This window comes from Lytechinus pictus, chromosome 1 (assembly GCF_037042905.1).
Source record: "Lytechinus pictus isolate F3 Inbred chromosome 1, Lp3.0, whole genome shotgun sequence".
NCBI lineage: Eukaryota > Metazoa > Echinodermata > Echinoidea > Temnopleuroida > Toxopneustidae > Lytechinus > Lytechinus pictus.
Genome location: NC_087245.1, coordinates 16552977 through 16576043, shown reverse-complemented (window position 1 = coordinate 16576043; position 23067 = coordinate 16552977). Strand labels below are relative to the sequence as shown.

Here is a 23067-nt window from a genome sequence, read left to right as displayed (position 1 = left end):
AGTACCCAATTAGAATACTAGTAGCTCTTACAAGTGTAGGATTTTTCGCAGACATCTGTGTTGTAGGATCATGCAGCGAACAAGATTCTATTACAGTCTTTCACTAACCATTTATTCTAAGTTTCCTCAGTGTAAATAAAGTTTGATTCCTCCCTCAACATGCAGAAGTCCCGTTGTTAAAAGCTATCGTGATTAAGTGAGAAGTTCCTTATTGTCAAGTGTGCAAAAATTGAAATATCTTATAATTCAAACAGTAAAATGCAAAAGAATCGGTGAGTGTGTGACATCATCGACTTTCTCATTTGCATATAACTGTATATTGTTTATTTAAATAATATTCATGTTGGGATGGACTTCTCCTTTCATTACAGTGCATAGCAAATTAACTTATATTTCCTTTAGCAAGGAATTAATTAATGTTTGTCACCCGACAAGTTTCTTTTGAGAAGTGCAGGTGACTGACTGCTTTTGTGGTATTAAAGGATGAAACAGACTTTGGTAATAACGTCCTTTTCATGAAGTGCTTCCCCGAAACTGACTTGTAATTTATTGGAAGGTTCTTTCAACACACCTTTTTATATTCTTCTTTGTTTTGTTCTGTTTTTGATTAGATGTGAATGAGTGCACCGATTTTAACTGCATTCAATCATGCTCCAACTCTAAAGGTAGTTACAATTGCTCCTGCTCCGAAGGGTATTCAGGACAGAACAATAGTTGTATTGCAAATGGTAAGAATCTGATATCGTAATCTTAAGAAATGGTCAGAAGCCAAAATTGATCCAAATTCTACTTTCACTCTATTTTGAATATTTTGAACCTGCAAATGAGCAGCGAATAGCACGTTATATTTTTTTACTAGTAAAATGTCTTTTATTTTAATATCAAGATCATCTATTCCCACTTCCTATTTTCCTATCTTCCTATTTTATGGATTTTTTCTGATATTGAAATGTGTGAGGCCTATTATCATTTTGCATTCCTCAACAGTTGAGGAAAATCACATAAACACTGATTAAGGCCATACTTGATGCAATCCTATTGTATAAGCCATAACAAAAATACACTGTAGGTATGCAATTAACAGCATTTAGTTTTATAGAGGGCAAGGAATCAACCAACTTTTATAATGATTCACCCCAAACTTCCCAATGGTTTAAATATTTTTCTAAAACAAAATGAGCCGTCATCAGCTATTCCAAGACCTGCTTCAGCTCATCAGCCATTTTCACATTTTGATGCAAAAACATTTCGGCCAGTAACTTTTGTGTAATTTAATTGATTTAACACACAGTGTAATATTATTTCATGGCTCTTCTCTTGGGTTGAACTTCTTACTCGACTTTTAATATGTACTTTTTTACTCCAACATTTCCAGGAGAAGCACCATATTTGATAATAGCTGATGGACAGAGTATTACCCGAGTTGTCAATGGGACTCGACAGTTGGTTGTGGACCACCAAAGCAGAATTGAAGGCCTAGACTATATGTTTGAAACAAGTAATGATAATCACAGTCATATTGAAATACAAATCAACATTTTATATATTTACATAATTCCTACTTTAGGCGATTTTTGGGCAAAATATTCAGCAGAAGGGGAGCCAACTTCAAGATTAACTTTTTGATTCGCTTCAACGTTTTCTGACCCCATTTTCTCCCATATCTGTATGGGTAGGAGGCATTCTCCTGATACAAATGTAGAGGGTGCCAAACTACTTACATGTCTACTACTACGAAATTCAGTAGGTTAGGATAATTCTTTTCATATGATACAACTTGGAAAATAGGTATATGTATAACTATTGGGGCACTAGCGTTCTGAGGTTACTCCTAGGGCGAAGTAAGTTTTTCTTGATTATTACATGTGCAATAGTTCATTAGATTGACTAAGAAAACTTTATCAACTCACGGGTAGTAATTATACAATTTTTTTGTTATGGAGGCAAATAAAAAATTCTAAACATACACTATTATTTTGAATTCATTAATTCTCCGCAATGACATTTAAGGTTGATATTGGTATATGCTATTAAAAACCTATACTTTATTTTGAATTCATTGATTCTCCACAATAATAATTAAAGCTAATATTTGTATATGCTATTAAAAAGATCAAATTCACCCTTCGTTGAATCTAGGTGTATATATTTGTGTAGGCCATATATTTTGTGAATTGTATTCGAGTATTATATTTTCTCCTACAAATCTATTAGAGGCAGATAGATCTATACTGTATATATATTTTTAATTGGTTTTGTTTATTTTTTTCAACCTTTGACAAATGTTAACTATAAAATGTATTTCATTTGTTTGGATTTTTTTTGCAGATAATTTATACTTTGTAGACAGTGAAACTCGCTCTATCAAGAGACATTCATTGCAATATGACAGTCGAATAGCTCCTGAGAACCTGGCTGTTGATAATTTATACCTGCCTGTAGATATGTCCATAGATTGGATTGGAAGGTAAGATCAAAAGATTTATTGGGTTTTTGACATTTTACTTCTTAATTATCTTGATCTTGTAATATATATTCATTAGATAGTACTTCAAAGTACAATTTCCAGAATGAACATATGTAATATTTCAATTTTTAGTCAACACAGCTTGGGTAAAGAGTGTTCAGAGAGACTCTAGCCCGACTCATAATCATCGATATCGCAGTATAATATCAATGTTACAAGGAAACACTTTTCAAAACCCCTGTTTATAAATGCCTCAAATACTTGACTGCAGCCACATTGTGGTATTTGGACAGTGATATAAAATGGATATGACTGGGGTCAGTTATAAAGATGGAATACCTACACAGCCAAGTGAATACTTACTATCTCCCAAAAGCAGCTCAGCATCATGTATTTATGTAAAAAATGAAATGATTGCATAACAACGAAATGAGTTAGAAGAAAGCTGCAAAATATTATGAAGCGTTGAAGTGTTTCTGAAACCTGTAATTCCAGTTCAAACTTTATATACAATGCAATCCTGTTTTGTCATAGAAAATGTACACAGTAAAAACATGGATTCCATTTTGCAAAAATAAATTCATTTAATTTTCTTCACTTGAAAATTTAATAACCGAAACAGATTTTCCATTCTGAGTTACTGGTTAATGGAAAATCACTGTCCCAACACTACTTCTGTACATATGCAATCATCGGTAAAATTGCATGCTGAATACATGTCTGTTTTTGTGCTCTATAAGTAAGTAACCTTTCATCTTTATTTTGCTCTTTCATTGAAGGAACATCTATTTCACTGATCAGGGGATAGATGCAAGGCCGTCAAGATCTAAACGTCAGTCGACCCAGATCGTAGCTGATCCTTACCCTAAGATTGCTGTTGCTGATCTGGATGGATTGCATGAGATAACACTTACCAAGGACAATGTAGAGAAACCAACAGCTATTGCCGTTAATCCAAGGAGAGGGTAAGTTGTATTCGTGACACTGATGTTGCTGATGAGTGCCCTTCATTTTCTATATTATACTCCTCCTCCTCCTCCTAATTCTCTTCTTGCCTTTTTACTTGTCAATTCCAATACAATACAATAGTCAACCCGTTTTGCACATCCAGCACCCATTTTCTCCTTTTTTTTGTCACTTTAATAACTGTTCAAGATATGATAATTTGATAGCATTTCAACTTTTCATATGAACGAACTACATGTCATTTCAGGAAGGTTTTTATTTAAATTGAAATGGTTTATTAGGAAAACTTCATCAAAGCCGAAGGCTGAATTACGAAATTCTTTACAAGGTAAAATACAAAATATATACAATATCAATGATCATAACAAAATGACATGTGAAAAGTAATAAAATCAATGTTATATGTTGAAATTTAAATAAGGAGTAGAGTAGAATACTTGTATGTACATGATATTGCAAAGAGGGTCAGACATTCATACTTTATTGAATTGCCATTCTTCTTTTTTTCCCTTCTGCTGTATCCTTGTCCACTTCTGAGTTCAAGTGACAAGCAATGCATTAATTAATGGCCCATATAAACACTATTTAAAACCTATTTGATGAACACTTAACAACCTCTTCAATTTTTCTTGAATTCCATTTAAATAAAACAATACCACTTTAATACTATTTGAATATTGTGAAATATAATTTGAATATACATGTCTTGAATACTATTTGAGTAGTATTTGAATATAAAACCAACTAAACAACATTCGGATATCATTTGAATGTATTTTAATGGCATTTGAAATACCATTTTAATATCCCTTAGTTTAATTTGAATATCATCTAATCACCATTTTGATTTATATACAGGTATGTCTATTGGGCCGACCTTAGTTATACTGTCGGCAATGCCTTTATAGCAATGGCTTACATGAATGGAGAGAATTCAGAGAAGGTCATCCAAACGGGACTTGTCCAGCCGCGAGGACTGACCATTGACTTCAGCAATGATGACCGGGTCTTTTGGGTGGACTACAAGCTGAACGTCCTGCAAGGGATGCTCTTTGATGGCTCGAACAGGAAGACTCTTGTTAGCGGAGGTAAAAAAAAATCATTTAATCAATTCTGACATTAAGACAGAGGGAAAGTACTCCATGACAAAATTAATATTATATGGGGCTATACCAACACGTAAGCAACAACACACACTCTCAATAGAAAAAAAGTGTGGAACTTTGTTCGCACTTGCCTTTTTGACCTGGAGTGCTATTAATGGTGTCAAAAGAGTGCATTGTACATTGATGTATCAATATTGATATATCGATGGATATATGTTTGTAATGCCAATAATAATTTTGTCCAGAGAGCTGTAATCACCTCAGAGATGCCAACCCCCCTGATACCATTTTAGGCTCCTGAAAGATAGCCCCAAGAGCATGTACCTCTCGAGCACTCCACCCTTAAGACGTGCACATAATTTTATTTGCAAATCCTCCCTAATTCTAATTCCAAAAAGTTGGCATCTCTGTCTAATGTTATGTGTGTGAAGTTCCTAATGCTTCAGACAAATCTGCATGTATAGACCTGTCTCATACTTTACATGAAGTAGTTAATTCACTGGATGTGTGTGCACAGGATTCCCTTTTACTATTTTCGTTTAATGCTCTTGTTTTCTACCCCATGCAGATCAAATCGAAGACTCCAATGGTATTTTTCATATTTGCTTATATTATTTGATAATCCATCAGATTTTAGTACTCTCACATTACTTTTCTTATGTGTATTCACACCACTTTTTTCTAACCAAAAGAGTTCTTGTTTTCTAACAACCACACCACCATTAAAACATTGATTATGATGACTATCAGTGATTAAAGAGTCCATGCTGGTGAATGCCTCCTTTCAAAACAGCCGTATTTCTATTCAGAGAAAGTCATTTGGCTTAAAGGGAAATTCTGTTGTGGGAAAAAATGGATACAAAATTGCCAGCTACAGGAAGAAAGGCTCAGTGCAAAGGTTTGCTTCAAATTCCCAGATGCCCCATATTCTGATACACAGCCATTTAAAATGTTTGACTAGATATTTTGTGTAGTCTGATTCATGCATTTCTGTGAGTCAGTACATATGCCTCTCAACAGACTTCAGTCAATTTTTGTGGCTAAAGAGCTTCTCAAATCTTAGCAGCACGCACTTTTTCTTTGATGCATTCTAATTATCATTTTCTAAGCACTTTGAGTCAGTCTTTTCCATTAATTAATCTCATGACTTGAATTTATCTTAAGTGTTTAAAAATGATAATATGAATAACAAAATCATGTGAGTGGCCTGCTTGTGTGATTTCATCCCTTTTTGATATGATCATCATTTCGTTCATGTACATTCCAGAAGCATCAACTGCAGTGTATGATGAGGGTTACAAAATATGGAACATCTTTCTCCAAATCTGAGGTCAATGCAGCTTCCAGTTACCATTTTCATATGGAATTAAATGTGCCATATACTAGCAAACTCAATGCTGTAACCCCGCCAGACAGCACTGCCCAACTTTCGCAAAAGGAAGCAAGTGACACATCAGTCAAATTTGAGTTATTGTTGTTTCTGAAACAACCTTTGTATGTTGCATGTTCAAGCGAAATTTGGGGAAGAAATTATCATTCTATGGAAAGATATTGAAGAAAATATGCTGTTAGATTTCATTGATGCCTATGTAAATTACCAGCACACATTACTCATTTACAACAAATGATACTTTAGTCAACAAATGATACTTTAGTAACTTGCTTCCTTTTGTCAAAGTACAGCAGAGCTGTCCTCATCCTTCCCTTCTCCCAGAGAAGTTTTTTTTTTCCAATTGTTTTTTCCCAGATTATCCTCCTTGTTCATATAATCATAGCATGCAGAAATAGTCAGTTGGCACTATATTATAAAGAGAAGTCCTGTACGAATTCATGTACTTGTATCTGGTTTGGAGCGTACGCAGCAGAATTGAAGCAGTTGTTTTAATCTCTTTTGTCTTAATTCAAAGCAAACATTTTTTTTCCAAATTTGACACAGTAACATTTCTCCTAATCATCGTGTAAAAAAAAAAGTATCAAAAGTTTTAATGGTATAGCGCCATCTGATGTCCATGCAGACACATGTGCATTGTGTGTCTAACTACATGTAAATATGAGAGGGACATTGTTATATTATACAGGGTTTATATTATGAAATAAACTGTTTATCTGGTGTGGTAAAGATGGAGGTGCAATAAATATGGACCCTTCCCCCTTTTATTCAACATTGGATTCAAACTGTCCACTATAAATCCCATCATATTCCCCTCTCCGGAAAGCAGATCATAGTTTACACATGAGTGAAGGCATCTTATTCAACATCCCCCTTAAGCCTGTTTCATGAAGCAAGCAGTCAGTGATTTTCACTGGCTAATTTGCTCTGAGCCAATCAGATGCAAGGATTTGCAGTAGCTTATAACAGTAGTCAGTGAAAGTCAATGACCATTATGTTTCATGAAATGCTCCCCTGCGCTTATATTGTGGTGTCCATGGTTCAGCTTTGTAATATACCACTTCTCTGAAAAAAAAAATGTATCCATCCAGGTGTTTGTATTTCCAACTTTCTAGTACTGCCCATGCCCAAATATACCATGTTGGGAGAACGAAGGATCATGCGGGGCTATGGTTATCAAAATCAGTGATAGTTACTAGGTTGGATAACCAAACAGATAATTTATCTTATCAATTCTTCTGTTATCAATATCCCTGATTGATCTTGAAATCCTTTTTGAGTACCTTGAGCATCTATGTCCAGATGGACATAGTAACTGTAAATCACATTATTATCATCTGGTTGAAACCTGCATTAGTGATTGATTATGGCTATTCATAGATGGGGTACTTATAATATATCCTTCTTTAGTAGTATTTTGTATGGATAAGATCGCATCTGCAAAAAGAGTGCCTGTGTATGAAGTTGAATTTAGTTTTATTTTCTTGGTGCTTCAGAAAACATTGCATATACTTGTTTACATGCTTTTCTCTCTTTCTGTCTTATTGAACATTCCACATTATTAAAATGTTCTTTGCTGCCTTTTAGCTGACCAGTGCACAATTAAACTGGTTTACCTGATACACCAGTTCTTCACTGTCAATGAAGATGATGCATATTATCAACAGGTGCTTGAAGTCTTGAATTTTAGAGATTTTTATCCACAAAATGTTTTCAGTTTAAGGATCTTATTAAAAATATATGATGAATACAATATGCATTTTTGTTTTATTGCTCTATCATTTTTTTAAGTAATTTATAATGTTATGAGAAATAATAGTACATTACGGACAGTATGTACCATTCTTTTTTTAATATGGGTTATATAGAAAAAAATTTGATATGAATAAGTTGCAGATTATTCTTTTCAGTTATTCACCTAAATCATGTGTATTGAAGCTGTTTCCTCCTTCCTATGTGCAATTCGTAACTTTCAATTTCGAGAGATTATATGTTGAATTGAAAGTCCATATTCTTTAATATTTTTCTTCTTGCACATAAATCGCTTCATTACAAAGGATGGGATTCCCATTTTGATAGGAAGAGTGTAAACTATTATTTTATTTTTTCCAAGCCTATGTCCGACCTTGACATACTTCATTTTTTGTCTCACCTGCATAGCAGAGCGAGACTATAGGCGCCGCTTTTCCGACGGTGGCGGCGACGGCGGCGTCATCAACATTGAAATCTTAACCAAGGTTAAGTTTTTGAAATGTCATCATAACTTAGAAAGTATATGGACCTAGTTCATAAAACTTGGACATAAGAGCAACGGTCAACCATGTATCCCTAAATATCATGTGCGAGTTTCAGGTTACATGACCAAGGTCAAAGGTCACTTAGGGTCAACGAACTTTGGCCATATTGGGGGTATTTGAGGAATTGTCATCATAACTTTATAATTTTATGGTTCTAGTTCATGAAACTTGGACATAAGAGCAATCAAGTATCCTTGAACATCCTGTTGTAATTTTAGGTCACATGACCAAGGTCAAAGGTCATTTAGGGTCAACAAACTTTGGTAATGTTGGGGGTATTTGTGGAATTGTCATCATAACTTTAAAAGTCTATGGATTTAGTTCATGAAACTTGGACATAAGAGCAGCAATGTATCCCTGAATACCCTGTGTGTGTTTCAGGAACATGGCCAAGGTCAAAGGTCAATGAACTCTGGCTGTGTTGGGAGTATGTGTTGAATTGGCTTCATAACTTAGGAAGTTTATGGTACTTGCTCATGAAACATCCACATAAGGGTAATCAAGTATGAATGATAGTTTTGCACAATCCTTCGATCACATGATCATGGTCAAAGGTCATTATGTTTCAATGGACATAATATTTTATTATCTTATTGATGTGTTCTTCTGTGAATAATTATTCATTAGCTGTTTTTCAAAGGAAGCACTGCTGCTATATCGAATTGCGTAATGCAGGCGAGACTGCCAGAGGCATTTCACCTGTTTCTGATATAATTGATTTTGTGCAATTTGTTTTGCACAATCTGCTTGCTTTATGCTCGTACAATTTTGAGCTTTCATTGCTGTATCAGTTTATTAGCTCTTTTTGGGCTTTACTGAGAATGCTCTATATGCACTGAATACATATGGGTCAAAATTCACCCCAATACCAGCGCCACCTTTTCATTGGTTATCAAAAAAGTTGTTAACATTTAAAAAACCAGCCAAAACAAATATCACTTTAAGAGATTCAGTATAAGATTTGTTGCGTGTACATTGTGTGTTTGTATGTGTGTCAGTTAGTTTGCTGTGGAAATGATATTAACTATGAATCAATGACAAGCAAAAATAATAATTGAAACATGAATAGCATTCATTTTAATAGCCAGCTGTATTTGCTGATGAGGAAATCGTCTGAAAATTTTCATTTATTCATTTGTTTTAATATCCACCTCTCACTCAGCGATGTTTAATCCATTCCATGTGGAGGTATTTGAAGATCAATTCTACTGGACGGCCAGTACCAGAGGAGAGGTCATCAAGGCCAATCGATTGAACCCTTCCAAGAATCTGACCGAAGTCCGCCTCTTGACCAACCCCGCTGGACTCAAGATGTTCCAGTTCAATAGATATCCCCAAAACAGTGAGTACATTTTAAAAGGCCTTGTTACATATTATTATCTAACCATGCAGTCTGCCTGTATCTAGCAATGATCATCACAATTAAGTCATGCTTGGTCACCAATGCGCTCATATTATTTTTCACATACTTTATAATTCTTATGGAATTATCATGGGGGGAGGGGAGGTGCTTCACAAAGATTTAAATGTGGCTTAAATTCGTACTTATATTCCCAGTTGCACCCGGTATGAAACATATAACAGCAATGGTTAATTAATGGTCAGGGAACGTTATTGCATATCAATCAATGAGATTGCATGCTCAATGTCAAATGCGCGCAGTACTATACTTAAGCATGACTTTAAGTCACACATAACATAGTGAAACGGTGACACAGCATTTGCTCCTGCAACAATTGCTCCAGACATAATTTCGTCTTAAGATGTAGGGCTAGGGTTAGGGTTGCAATAGGGTTTTATGTTAGTTTTAGGATAGGGTACCGGTATATTGTTAAACCCAGGGTTGAAGTGGTCATTCCAATAGTATGTGGAATTTAGAGCAGAACAATTGTCACCAGAGCAAATGCTGTGTCACCGTTTTGTGGCTTTAACCCTAAGAATATTGGGGGGTGGGGCTGATTCAGCCCCCCCCCCCCTCGACACTGTTCGCGATAAATCCGCCGTGCGAATTTTTTTGACCGCGTCGCTCACTGACTTTTTACTTTCAAATCTTGCGCAACTTTTGAGACCAAAATTGTGACCCCCGGGTACGCGGTTCCGAAATAATGCAACATTTCGTAAGTGCATGCAAACCCAAAATTGCTAAAAAAAACATGAATTTGTGTACAAATCCAATGCAAATAGTGTTTTTAGCCAAAATTCATAAAATGTATCATTTTTTCCTTAAAATCGATTAATTCTATCTTGTTTATGGTCAAAACAAAGTCCCCGACAATTTCCATTGAAAAAACAATAAAAAACAAAAATTCAAAAAACATTGAAATACATAGGAAATTAAGAAAACATTAAAATACATAAGAAAATAAATGTGATGTTGACATTTTTTTTAAAAGGAATTTGATCAGATGCCTATAAAGAGTATGTGAAACAAAAATTAGCATTTTAGGGGCATTATTTTGTTAATTATAGCTAACTTATGATTTTACTCATAAATTAGCAAAATTAATGAGAGATTTTTCGCAGAATTTGATACTATAGTTTTGTAGATAATGCCATGGGTAACGCACGTGCCAATTTTCGTCAGGATCGCTCGATCGACGGCCGAGATCATAAGGCTGATTCAGCCCCCCCCCCCCTCCCCCGTCTTCTTAGGTGTCGAAATAGCCCAGTCTATTTAGGGTTAAACTATTACATGTAGGGTTTTCTTTTCAAAGATTTTACACTTTGCTAAGGCATTGTCTAAAAATAAACCCTTTTCATTCAGGAACCAGATTCTTCCTGTGCAAAGCCTATAGGAATTTCAAACAAGTGTTGTTTAAGGCTTAATTTTGATGCTGTCATCTCTGAAGGGTATGAAATTAATTTTCTTCTTCTCTTTCTATCTTTACAGTTTACAATCCATGTAGTGGTAAACGATGTAGAGATCTTTGTCTATTACAACCCAATCCTTCTGGGGAGGGTACTGTATCATCATGTGATGAAGGTAAGTACTGCATTATACCTTCGACTGATTGATTGTGTAATTAATCAACTGACTTACCATGCACAAGTTATCTCTTTATGATACATCTCTGTTTATCTCATGTTTGTAATGTACTGGAGACCCTTCATTTATCAACTCTTTATTGGAATGTTTGAAATTTAAGATAATGAAAAAAAAATGAGAATGAACTTGACCTTTAATGCTTCTCAAGAATATTTAACATTACTGTAGAAATTGTTACAGTGGACTTGACAAGTCATTGAAATTACTGTTACTGTAGTTATTTGTTTGATCAGTTCATATTAAAAAGAAACTATAGAATTTTTTATCTTCATCCATGAAATAATCATGATTTCATTTTGTGAACCAAATTTAAAGGTGTTCTGTACTGTAATACATATATGAAATGTTTAAAAATTTAAATATGGAATCAACTTTTGATAGTATCAAGTTTCTGTCCGTCTGATATAAACACTACACCTACATGTATATAATACACATGTCATTTACTTGGTTTCCTTCTTTGTTTTATTGTTTTGTTACTCCTTTTCTTCCTTTTTCTTTCTTTTTTCTTCCTCCCATTTCCCTCTTTTCTTTCTCTTTCCCTCTCTATCTCCCTATATAACTTATTTTTTTTACTCTCTGGTTCCCTCTGTTTCCATCCATTGCTCATCCCCATGTGCCTTCCCGTTCTCTGTCTCTCTCTCCTTCTCTCTCTCACTATATAGGTTGTAATTGTAGAAATGGTGGTGTATGCTTAGCTGATGGCACATGCAGGTAAGTACAAAACTACATTCATATTATAATTCTGGTTTGGGGTATAAGTTTAAAGAAATATATCAACTTTGATAATCAAGCTACCAAAATCCTAAAACTTCTTTGGCTAGGACACTGGGATCAGACTCAGACCCGTTCTCATTAGCGTCCTAAAACTAGTTTAGTGGATATTAGTGTAATACGTAATGAGAACGGCCGAAGCGGTCTTGGAAGCGATCTTCCAAACTGGTTCAGAAAACCACCTTGAAATGTAGTTTTCAAGATTGCTTTGCATCATTAAACTGGTTTTAGCGTAATTGAGGACACAGCTGTTCTTCGGGAAGCGATCTTTGCACATGTTGTGTGGAGAAAGCCTACGCTGTGGTTCCAAATCTTGCGCGAAACTGAGAGCATTCCCATAGCAACAAGATCGCTTTCCATGAAGTGGTTTTGAAAACCCCTTTCGGTTGATCAAATGGGAACGCTAGTAAACAATTTTTTTTTGGTTTGTAATGAGAACAGTGTCCAAGTTTCACAAGTCTGTTCGAGTTATTAGTTTAGGCTTCAAAACTTTAAATAAGGCCTGGGTCCCGTAATACAAAAGATGTTATCTATTGTACAATGGCATGTAGGTCTGCATGTCTACGGTAAAGTGTATGCAAAATACCACTACAATAATAATAATAATAATAAAAGGAATATCTCTTGCTCTACAGATTAGGCCATCATAAGATTCTGGTTTGCCCGCACACAATTTGTGCACTTTCTTCACTCCCTGGGGAGGTTCAGTTGTCAGTACTGATTATGTCCCTTTATATTACTGAGTACTGATTCTAAAGAGGAGTGTAAATTCGCCTAGACTCAGATAGATACATTGTACTACAAAGGAAGATGCTTACTTTACTGTACCGAAGAGGAAGTTGTTGGTTAACAAGGTTCTGTAAAGGGAGCCTATGACCAGCTATGTTAATGAATGTAGCCTGCTATTTCTCACTACATAATTGACTAAGTACAAGACTCTAATTTCCTCTCCCATATGTATGTGTGTCTTCATTGTGCGAGTGTGCATTGAAAATTTACTTTGGCAGCCATCATTGAATTCATGATAAATTGTGTTCCTCAAGAGAGCTATTTGGCTGATAAAGTTAAGTTATTGTTGCAACTGAAAGTCTTTACACCAGTGATAATTCATTAATGTTTAAAGGGGAAATTCACCCTGACAAAAAGCTTGTAGTTAAAATTGCAGAAAAAATGATTAAAAATAATAATCCTCAAACCTTCATCAATTTTTTTGTATATTTTTTACTGCTATTTTTGCAACAATCTTTTCGCAAGGATGAACTTCCCATTTAAAGGTGCTTACCAGTTTCGAAAAAAAAATTCTGTGATAACATGTTGATGTGATTTTATGATATTAAACATATAAATAATGGTTATGCAGATGGCAGTGATGATCTATCGTATTTTTATGGCAGCAAATATCTGGCACAGACTCCTTCATCAGACTTATCAATCATTTGAATGTCTCATTGGAGATCTTAATTTTGTCATTTGTTACAAATCTTATTGGAATATTAGTACTGTATGCAGCTTTAGCTAAAGCCGGGGTAATAATAAGAATAACAATGTGCCTCGGAATAAAATATTTCTAGATAGATGGCACTATATAAAATGTCTATTATTATCATATATGCAACCAAGTATCAATATCAGTTGTATGATCATTTGCTAAGCTTTATATCATGTGGCCAAGATTTATTATTTGTCTACATCAATACTATTCTTTTCATACAGATGTCCAAATGGCCTGGGAGGTGAATTTTGCACGACTTCTGCACAACGTGAGTCGTCAATTTATGATATTTAAATTTTTGCACACTTTTTTGTATTCCAAGTTTATTTGACATCAAGTCACAGAATATCACTCATTCTGTATGGGAGTTGAATGTCATGCATGTACATGTATGTCGGGGGGGGGGGGGGGAGGTCACTTGGAATATTCACATGCGCCGCCTTTGTTTCCTCTCCCAAATCCCTTCTCATTTTCCCCATATGTTTTATACACGGCTGCGTGCCGATGTGCCATGATTTACCCCCATGAGCGAAATCGAGCGTTTCAAAAAAATTGCTGAAGTATCCGGTCTTGCCCTTGTAGTGTCTTTGCCTTAACCAGGATATTCCATTTTCATTTAAGGACTATGCACTGTATGCATTGTATTGGGGACTTTGGTTCAGGTTTGAGATGTAGGGTAATGGATTCTATTTCAAAATTTTGATATTTTGTAGGGCTTTTTATTAATTTGCATACAGGGTTTTCCATTCATGGGTCTGTTATACAGTAGGTCCTGTGCTTGGGGAATAACCCTTTTCCTGGTTAAGATTATGTCGATTTGAGGAGCTTTTAGATATTTTGCGTTTTTGACACTCTGTTTGCATTCCGCGCCTACCCCCCCCTCCCCTTTTCCATGTTTTATTTCTCGCAGATGCTGTCCACTCTACAGTGGAATTAAACTCCCCCCCTCTTGGGCTGCTTGTTGATGTTTTATCTAGTAGTAACATGTACTGTCTGCAGGTTCATCTACAATTTCACAAAATTAATTTTTAGAGTACAGTTTAAAATCAATGATGATCAGAGTATAATTGTATAATGCAATGAGACTTCAAGATTTTTTTTTGCTTCTGGTTTGATAATTGGTTAGCATTTTGAAGAAAGGAGTGAAATATGAATTGCAGCGTTTATGGAAAGATTAATACTCATTCATTTTCTTAAGCCGATTGCACAATCATATACTAAAGAAATTCAGTTTCTGACCTAGATTTTTATTCTTTCTCTTCTATTGATTAGAGCAAAGTGATTTGCACCGAAACCTCCTAATCGGTTTACCAATAACCTTGTTCGTCATCATCATTGTCCTGATTATTCTCCTTTTTCTCTATGTTCGCAAACGAAGGTGAGTATAAGCTGGGTCCTGTCATACAAAACTTAGCAATCAATCATAGTCATGATTTTAAATAGTGATGAATTCAATCATAAAACCATCTCTCTGATCAATCACCTCGCTTTGTGTTATGTACCCTGAACTATTGGATAATTTTTCTGCTAAAATTTCTTGATAAATGGTACAGATGAATAATTCCTATGTTCCTAATTATGAATATAATTTCTTTGATTTCACCATTCAATAGTCATGCCTGTATTGGATGGTTTCTAGAATACATTGAAAATCTGCAAGAATCATTGAATTTTGAAATTTTGAAAATCGTCCTTAAAAGGATATTGTGATTTAAACATTTATGAAACACCCCTTCCCCTTCACCACCACCAATTGTTCTTTGTATATTAGGGAATAATTATTCTTAAAAGTCTCTTATTTTTATGTGTTTCTTTTTCAGAGTAAAATCCAAGAGAGAAACTGGTGCAGAGGTTTCCTACAATAACGGCAACACCAATGTACACTTGGATCCCCAGAGATTCCCTAGTAATAATATACCAGCTGCATCAAATCCTGTTTACAATGAGGTAGGAATCATTTATTTTATTCACTCATTCTTTCATACATTCATTCATTTAGCCATTTACTTTGTTTCCTTCAGTGATTTGTCCATCGATTCCATCTCCTTTATGATGTTCTTCTTTTGCTTTTCATTTGATTGGTTGATATTTGAAAAACATGCATTACCCCATTTAGTCATTCATTTGGTCCTACCGTCTCTTCATGAAAATACTTGTATTCATTGATTGTCTGTGTATCAAATCCTTTCTCCTATTTTAATCATTCCTTCTTTTCATTAGGTCATTCACACATTTATATATACATGTATGTAATCATTATTTTATGTTAATCATCAAAAAGTATATTTTTCATTCATAAATCAACAAAATGTTTTGTTTTCCTTGTAATTAATGAATTTATAACTTCAGTTGAATGTTTATTTCTCTAAATATGTATATATTTTTCATACATACGTTTAGGTCTTTAAAAAGATCTGTAGCCACAAAAGAAAACATAACTAAGTTTGCAAATTTGAAGAATACAATCATGTTGATTGAATAGGTGTAAGGCTTGAACTAATTATTTTCATTAGTTGGAATTTATTTCATTGATCTTTTAGCTATTTCAATTGATATTTATTACTGGAGTTATTCAAATAATTTCAACATTGATTACATTATTGTATGATTTCAGAACACATTCAACCCCGGACCCACTACCTATGATAATCCTGGCTTCATACCACCTGTGGGTGCCGCAGGAGGCCCGGCCCAGCCCGGACCAGAGAAGACCGGTCTACCAGGAGACGAGGATCTGGGAGCAGGAGCTCTACCGGAGAAAGACATGACCGACGCTGAGAAACTAGCCATGTATACCAGTCTCTATCCAAACCAACCTATACCGAACTACTACCAGACAGTCGGGATGCCGCCCCCAGCCATGCCCCATGCCCACATGCCTGAACCTCCCCCAGCCTACAGTCCTGAGGCAGCGCATGGGGAGAGGGTCGACGATGTACATCTTGATCCCCCAAACTCGGGGAATGATGAACGGGGTCTGGTAGACAACGAAGGTCAAGACTAACATTTCATTTCAAATTTACTCATATGCAAATGCAACAGGTTTGAAAAAAATAGTATATAGCCGCAATTGCAGATGTGTTATTTTGTTTCAAAATGTTGCAGAGCTGTAACATTCTCGATGAATTTGTTCTATAATAGCCTTAATCATCGGCCACACTATTATGGATAAAGCTAATTATATTTGAGTTTGTGTGAGCAGGAATTTAATAGTCCTACTATGGTGCAGCAATTTTACACCAATTTGTTCTACTTTATAGGAGATATGATTAACAAGCATCCAATCTTATTTAAAAATAATTTTGTTTTGCTTGGTCTGTACTACATGTATACTTGGCTTTATATAGACTGAAAGAATATGAGTCAAAGGTCTGATCTTAGTTAGTGTGTGCAAGAATTGCAAGTGGCTTTATTTCATTTTCATTATGATTCAAAGCACATGTCACACCCAGTACTATTTGTCAGTAGAAATATTATATATACAAGAGGCCTATTTTAAATAACTGATGTACTTTTATAGATGTATTTGTGATAGATAGTGCCTTAATCACGTTGAACCTTGGCTTCTCGTATGTACTGTGATAAATCGCTATTCAGTACTGATTTCTTTTTTTTATAGTAATGGCATCAAGTTATATCTAGAGGATGAATGAAGCCATGCATGTTTTTTTTTCTTCATTCATTGAAATTTTTATTAAATGTAAGCATCCTGCTTTTCAAATTTTGAGGATGCTAGCAACACTGTTTTTTTTATGTTTTGTTTTTAATCTCTATCTTTCAAATTTTCCTCCAAGGTCATTCCATTATTGAAGTATTTCCATGGTTTCTGTATATTTTTGTTGTATACATGCTATCACATGCACAACATCCAGGTGATATTAGTCCATTTCTTATAAATATCTTACACTTTGTACGTGGAATAGTCGGTTTTCGCGAGCGACAGGTATTGTTATTGTTAGAGCTCAAGCAAATTATATTTTGTGAACATATTTTTCAATTGAAAGTTTTAGCCTGTATATTTTTTTATAATTGAAATATATAGCAGGGTACTTTTGTAATACAACTTTTCTAGAAATTTTATTTCACAAAAGGAATTAGGAATAATTGAAGGCAATATTTTATGAGACAGATTTGTGTGCCTCAGTATTTTGGGTTCAAATAAAAATGTCTTTTTATATTCAATTGAGGATGATATTTGTATATTTGGTTAGTTGATAATTTTGACAATTTTTTATAATTCTAAATAAAATAGTCATATTACTCATGTACTGGTATATGAATGATCATGTTGAATAGAATATGCTTCTAATATGAGTATATTGGCAATCAAATTATAATGCAGTGAGGAATCAACTACTGCAAAAGTCTGCAATTTAAATGAATTTAAGTGCTTATTGCTCACTGATGTCATAATGTATGATTTCATTTGAAAACAAACCATTAGTTATTACTGATCCCCAATTTTGAAATTTTGGGTACAATTATTTTCTGTGATTATTAAAGTACTTTCAGTGCATCATACCAAAATCAGATATATGCTGTAGATGATCTCATTCATAGATGTAAGGGATTATGGTATCCTAAAGACTCAATTTAAAGATCCTGAAGGAAGAAATTAATTCTGTTCAACAAATCAATCTCTTTCAAGAGCTTGAAAGTTTTGTATTAGATATTTATCATCAGTTTGTCTTTCATTTTTGATGCAAGTATTCATCCATATAAATTGCACCTGTATTCAGACTACATGTATTAATTTATTCACTATGGACTGAAAAATCATGATTCTAAATTATCCACTCATTATTGTATTCATTATATACGGCCAACTCCATAAAATTTATGTTGGACATCCTATGTGTGGGAACTTCCTAAAATGATTGTAACGATTTCTCAGTTTTTTCTTGTTTCTCCAGTCCTACAAATGATCCTGGATATTGAGGACAAAATAGGTTATTACTGTTATGAGCTCTTCAAGGGGTTTGGAGTATTTGAATAGTATCTACTCTTATGTGAAGTGTTGGTCATTTCCTGATTTGGGGCAAAATCATCTCCATTTTTTTTTAGGTCTGTTTTGTATGACAGATATAGGGCTCTTTTTACTCTCGTGTTTAAGTTGTTTACCAAGTCAAAATGGGGGAAAAAGTGGGAAATGAAGGTTGGTCATGCAAAAGGGTTTTTTTTTCTTGGAATTGCCCATGCATAGTTCTTTCACTACAAATGCAGCTTGTTTGATGCAATGTATTCCATTTGTATTCACCATATAAATAGTACTGATTATAATGCTGATATTACATTGTATAGATTTATACTGTATTTGTATTCCTGATGGTGACACAATTTCTACTTACATAATGATGTATTCAAGAATTCCACACATTTGTGTGTGGGGGGAGGGGGGGGGGGTGGCTATTGGGAGAGGAAGGGCAAGGGGAATGGCAGGCGTGATGAATGGTCAACAGAATTTCCACACTCCTTTGGAATTGCCTGATATAGTTTTCATTTCAAATGGTATTCTTTTTTCAGATGAACATGGGATTCTTATAATTTGTAGGTTGCTTTTACCAGTAACCTCCATGTCCACAACACACCCCAGTCAGGTGGATTATTGATTTCTTATTGTTAGCCAAAAGTGCCTGGTATTCTTTTTTCTCCAGAAAAAAAAACTGTACTATAGCCCTAGAATTGAATACCTGAAATGAAATGTCAACAATAGATTTACCAGCATTTCTTTGAATCTTTTACTTTGAAGCATACCATTTAAAGCTTCAGAAGTATGCACAAATATTTCTACAATGTATCAATATCTAGTTTTAAAATAGTTTAAAATTCTATGGTGATTTCAGTATCATACATAAGATGAACATTCTGGTACATTAATAATGTATTATATTAATATATGTATTGGAGGGCAGATGTGTATCTGCAATCAGTGAACAAATGTAGTTTTATTATATTGTGTGTTGTTGGAACACAAGAGGCTTGATTTGTAACCCCACTTATTAGCTGCCTTTGGCCTGATCATAATACCTGCTATTAAAAAAATGAAGGATGGCCGTTACTAGTAACTTCTGTTGAAGCCTTGATTTTCATTGGCTGTTGAGGGACGTAACCATGGTAGTTACCATTGATAGCTAAGTCAAAGTATTAGTAATATGTATGTTTTGTGTAATTTGCCCCTGGGTGGGCTCAAGTAGATACTGCTGTTAAACTGTTTTCTTTCACAAATGTTGAAGTCTTTCACCTATTTAAAGCAAGTGCAGCACAACATATAACAAATATTTATAGTTTTATATCTGTATGAGTGTCTTTGTAAAGTAAGGACAATGAAATAGTTATGAATCTTTTAGATTCTATTTGTAACAGACTAATATGCAAAGAATGTTCAAGGTTAAAGGAATGGACTATTGGTGATGATTTTAACTAGCCTTTGTTTTCTGAGTGTTATGTAATGATATTGATAATCTTCTAAAACTTTTTACCCTTGTACATGTGCATTTCAAACTGAAAGTTGTAATACTATTGACTATCAAAAGTGTCTTTACATACTAATCATGATTCTATCAACTTCAAAATTGTTGTGTGTCTTTAACGTCTTTGACTGCAAATAAGCCTAATGTTTTGTGATATTTAATTTTTTTCAAGCATCTTCCCAAAAGTCAGAGCCACAATCCAATAAGCATCTTTTCATCACTAATCCTCACATTTCATCATATACAATCCTATGGGAAATGCAGGAAAGTTGCTGCGAAAGAAGCTTAGTGGGTTTATAGTGTTATTCCTATAAAAATGTGGCTCAGATTTTGGTAAGGTGCCTTATAAGAAAGAAAAGGAAAAGAAAATACAATTTGTTATGAAATATTCGATTTGACTTTGATTGTACATTTTTGTTTATTTTCTGTGAAGGAATTCGTACAAAGCTTGAGAAAGATATAATTGGTTTATCTTGGACTACTATCCCTACTTACGAATACAACTATTTAGATATGATATTATGGCATTCTCTAATTTTTTTTTCCATAGTTCTTTCAGGTTTGGAATGAGGAAGGGCTGTATGTATTGAAGATTGTAATGGTTTTTATTGTCTCACCTGCATAGCAGAGTGAGACTATAGGCGCCGCTTTTCCGACGGCGACGGCGGCGGCGGCGTCAACACCAAATCTTAACCTGAGGTTAAGTTTTTGAAATGACAGCATAACTTAGAAAGTATATGGACCTAGTTCATGAAACTTGGCCATAAGGTTAATCAAGTATTACTGAACATCCTGCCTGAGTTTCATGTCACATGACCAAGGTCAAAGGTCATTTAGGGTCAATGAACTTAGACCATGTTGGGGGAATCAACATCAAAATCTTAACCTAAGGTTAAGTTTTTGAAATGTCATCATAACTTAGAAAATATATGGACCTAGTTCATGAAACTTATACATAAGGTTAATCAAGTATCACTGAACATCCTGCATGAGTTTCACATCACATGACCAAGGTCAAAGGTCATTTAGGGTCAATGAACTTTGGCCGAATTGGGGGTATCTGTTGAATTACCATCATAACTTTGAAAGTTTATGGATCTGATTCATGAAACTTGGACATAATAGTAATCAAGTATCACTGAACATCCTGTGCGAGTTTCAGGTCACATGATCAAGGTCAAAGGTCATGTAAGGTCAAAGAACTTTGGCCACGTTGGGGGTATTTGTTGAATTGCCATCATATCTCTATAAGTGTATTGGTCTAGTTCATAAAACGTGGAAATAAGAGTAACCAAGTATCACTGAACATCTTGTGCGAGTTATAGTAGTTTTCAAAATCAGCACTGCTGCTATATTGAATCGCGTGATGCAGGTGAGACGGCCAGAGGCATTCCACTTGTTATCATTGTGTGTGTGTCTTTAAGAAATGGTGCAATTTTACTTATTGGAGAGCAAGATCCCCCCTCCTTCTTCCCACACCCTGCTTTTAGAACCAAACTGAAATTTTTGTCTCCTGGTGTAAAGTAGAAACATAGGTAGAAAAGATGCATGGCTGAAGTACAATTTCATGTGAACTAAAATGTCTAACTGAATACATGTATTCATAAACATTGAGTATTTTTAGAGATATGATTTGCATTTTCATAAAAAAAAGTGAATTTTCAACAAGCGAGCAATGTTAAGAATTCAATTAGGCTTTTTCATAATGAACGTACATGTATTTCCTGTGTGATTAATGTAGAATCTGACGTTATGCTGTGAGGTATTTTTTCTTCTCGTCTTGGCTCCATGTACTTTATGAAGGCGGAAATGAAATGATACTGTTCGGAAACAAAATACATGTATTTTTGCAGATTTTGTGCACAAGATATAGTTTTTGTAAACAAAGTAATTATTTTTTTTACTGATCAAATGATTTCATTTTGATATTAAATTAGTTTGTCATTCTTACGAAGGCCCTCCCTGGATGCACAACACATTTCCTGTCCACAGATAAGTACACCTGTACTCCTCGTGTGAAATCAAATTTTAAATTTACATGTCATACCTTAGTTATTGTGGGATTGATTACAATATAAATACTTTGCACTGTGTATGATTTTATTTATGAGTCCATTCAAAGTACTTGATATTCTGTATTCCTTCAATTGAGATTGAAAATGCTATTTTGAAAATACTGTTATGAAGTCCTGTATTGATTCCTTTTTTCTTCAATATGTACTTTACTGCTTGTAGATTTTATTTTCCTTTTGTAATAATAATGAATCAGAAATAAAGAGATTTTATGAGGCAGAAGAGTATTGCATTCATAATTGTATTGATTTGTTATACTAGTATACTATTACTAGTGTGGGAGTAATTGTGGGTGGAAGCATGTTGGTGGAGTGGTAACTGCAACTTTTAATCGAGAGGGTGAGGTTGGATCCCACAGTGGCACAAGTTCTTTGGCAAGCTGTCAGTCTGCATTTGCCACTCACCACTCAGGTGATAGCAGAGAGGAATGAATGTAGACAGGGGAGGGGTAATCCTCAGTGAATAAGACAAGAGCTGTTTAGCTGCACCCACCCCCTTCTCATGCAACAAAAGAAGAGAATAAGTCGGCCAACAGAGAAGCCAAGTGGGCGATGAGATCAGCAAAGATCACGCTATTAAGTGAACCCATGAGCTGGAAAGTTAACCAGCAGTAGCATAAAAGATCAGTAAGAAGATCAAATTAACAAATTATGCAGTGGAAGATTTGGTTGCGTTAATGGGCGGGAGTTTGCAGAAAAATCGAAGAAAATAAAAAAAACATGCACAATTTTTGTTGCCCTTTCTGGCGTCAAAAGAAGATGTTGATGAGAAAGTGGAGAACGGTAAAAACCTTTGAGCAGAAGATGGAAGGAACACTTCAGTCAACTCTTAAGTGAGGAAAACAAGTCCAGTAAGCTCAGCCAATTGAGAATATTAGGAGACACTATCACCTAGGGAGTGACAGCAGAAGTATCAAAGATGTATAACGGGAAAGCTTCTGGAACATATCAAAGTCACGTTAGATATTATCCTTGACATCAATTGGA

General features: G+C 34.7%; 1 protein-coding gene across 2 annotated transcripts in view; it reads left to right on the top strand.

Moving 5' to 3' along the window:
• The window catches only part of LOC129258336 (low-density lipoprotein receptor-related protein 2-like), a 53055-nt gene extending 30752 nt beyond the window's left edge, over nucleotides 1-22303 (top strand). The window contains exons 27-39 of one of the 2 annotated variants that reach the window (XM_064097258.1): nucleotides 612-728; nucleotides 1376-1498; nucleotides 2329-2467; nucleotides 3247-3432; nucleotides 4292-4521; nucleotides 5108-5128; nucleotides 9389-9568; nucleotides 11117-11209; nucleotides 11938-11986; nucleotides 13760-13806; nucleotides 14811-14916; nucleotides 15359-15485; nucleotides 16153-22303. In XM_064097258.1, coding sequence (XP_063953328.1) covers nucleotides 612-728; nucleotides 1376-1498; nucleotides 2329-2467; nucleotides 3247-3432; nucleotides 4292-4521; nucleotides 5108-5128; nucleotides 9389-9568; nucleotides 11117-11209; nucleotides 11938-11986; nucleotides 13760-13806; nucleotides 14811-14916; nucleotides 15359-15485; nucleotides 16153-16542 — 1808 coding nt within the window. In that variant the 3' untranslated portion in view covers nucleotides 16543-22303. The remainder of the gene's footprint in view (nucleotides 1-611; nucleotides 729-1375; nucleotides 1499-2328; nucleotides 2468-3246; nucleotides 3433-4291; nucleotides 4522-5107; nucleotides 5129-9388; nucleotides 9569-11116; nucleotides 11210-11937; nucleotides 11987-13759; nucleotides 13807-14810; nucleotides 14917-15358; nucleotides 15486-16152) is intronic. The other variant, XM_064097264.1, reaches the window with a different exon arrangement.
• The last annotated feature ends 764 nt before the right edge of the window (nucleotides 22304-23067 follow it).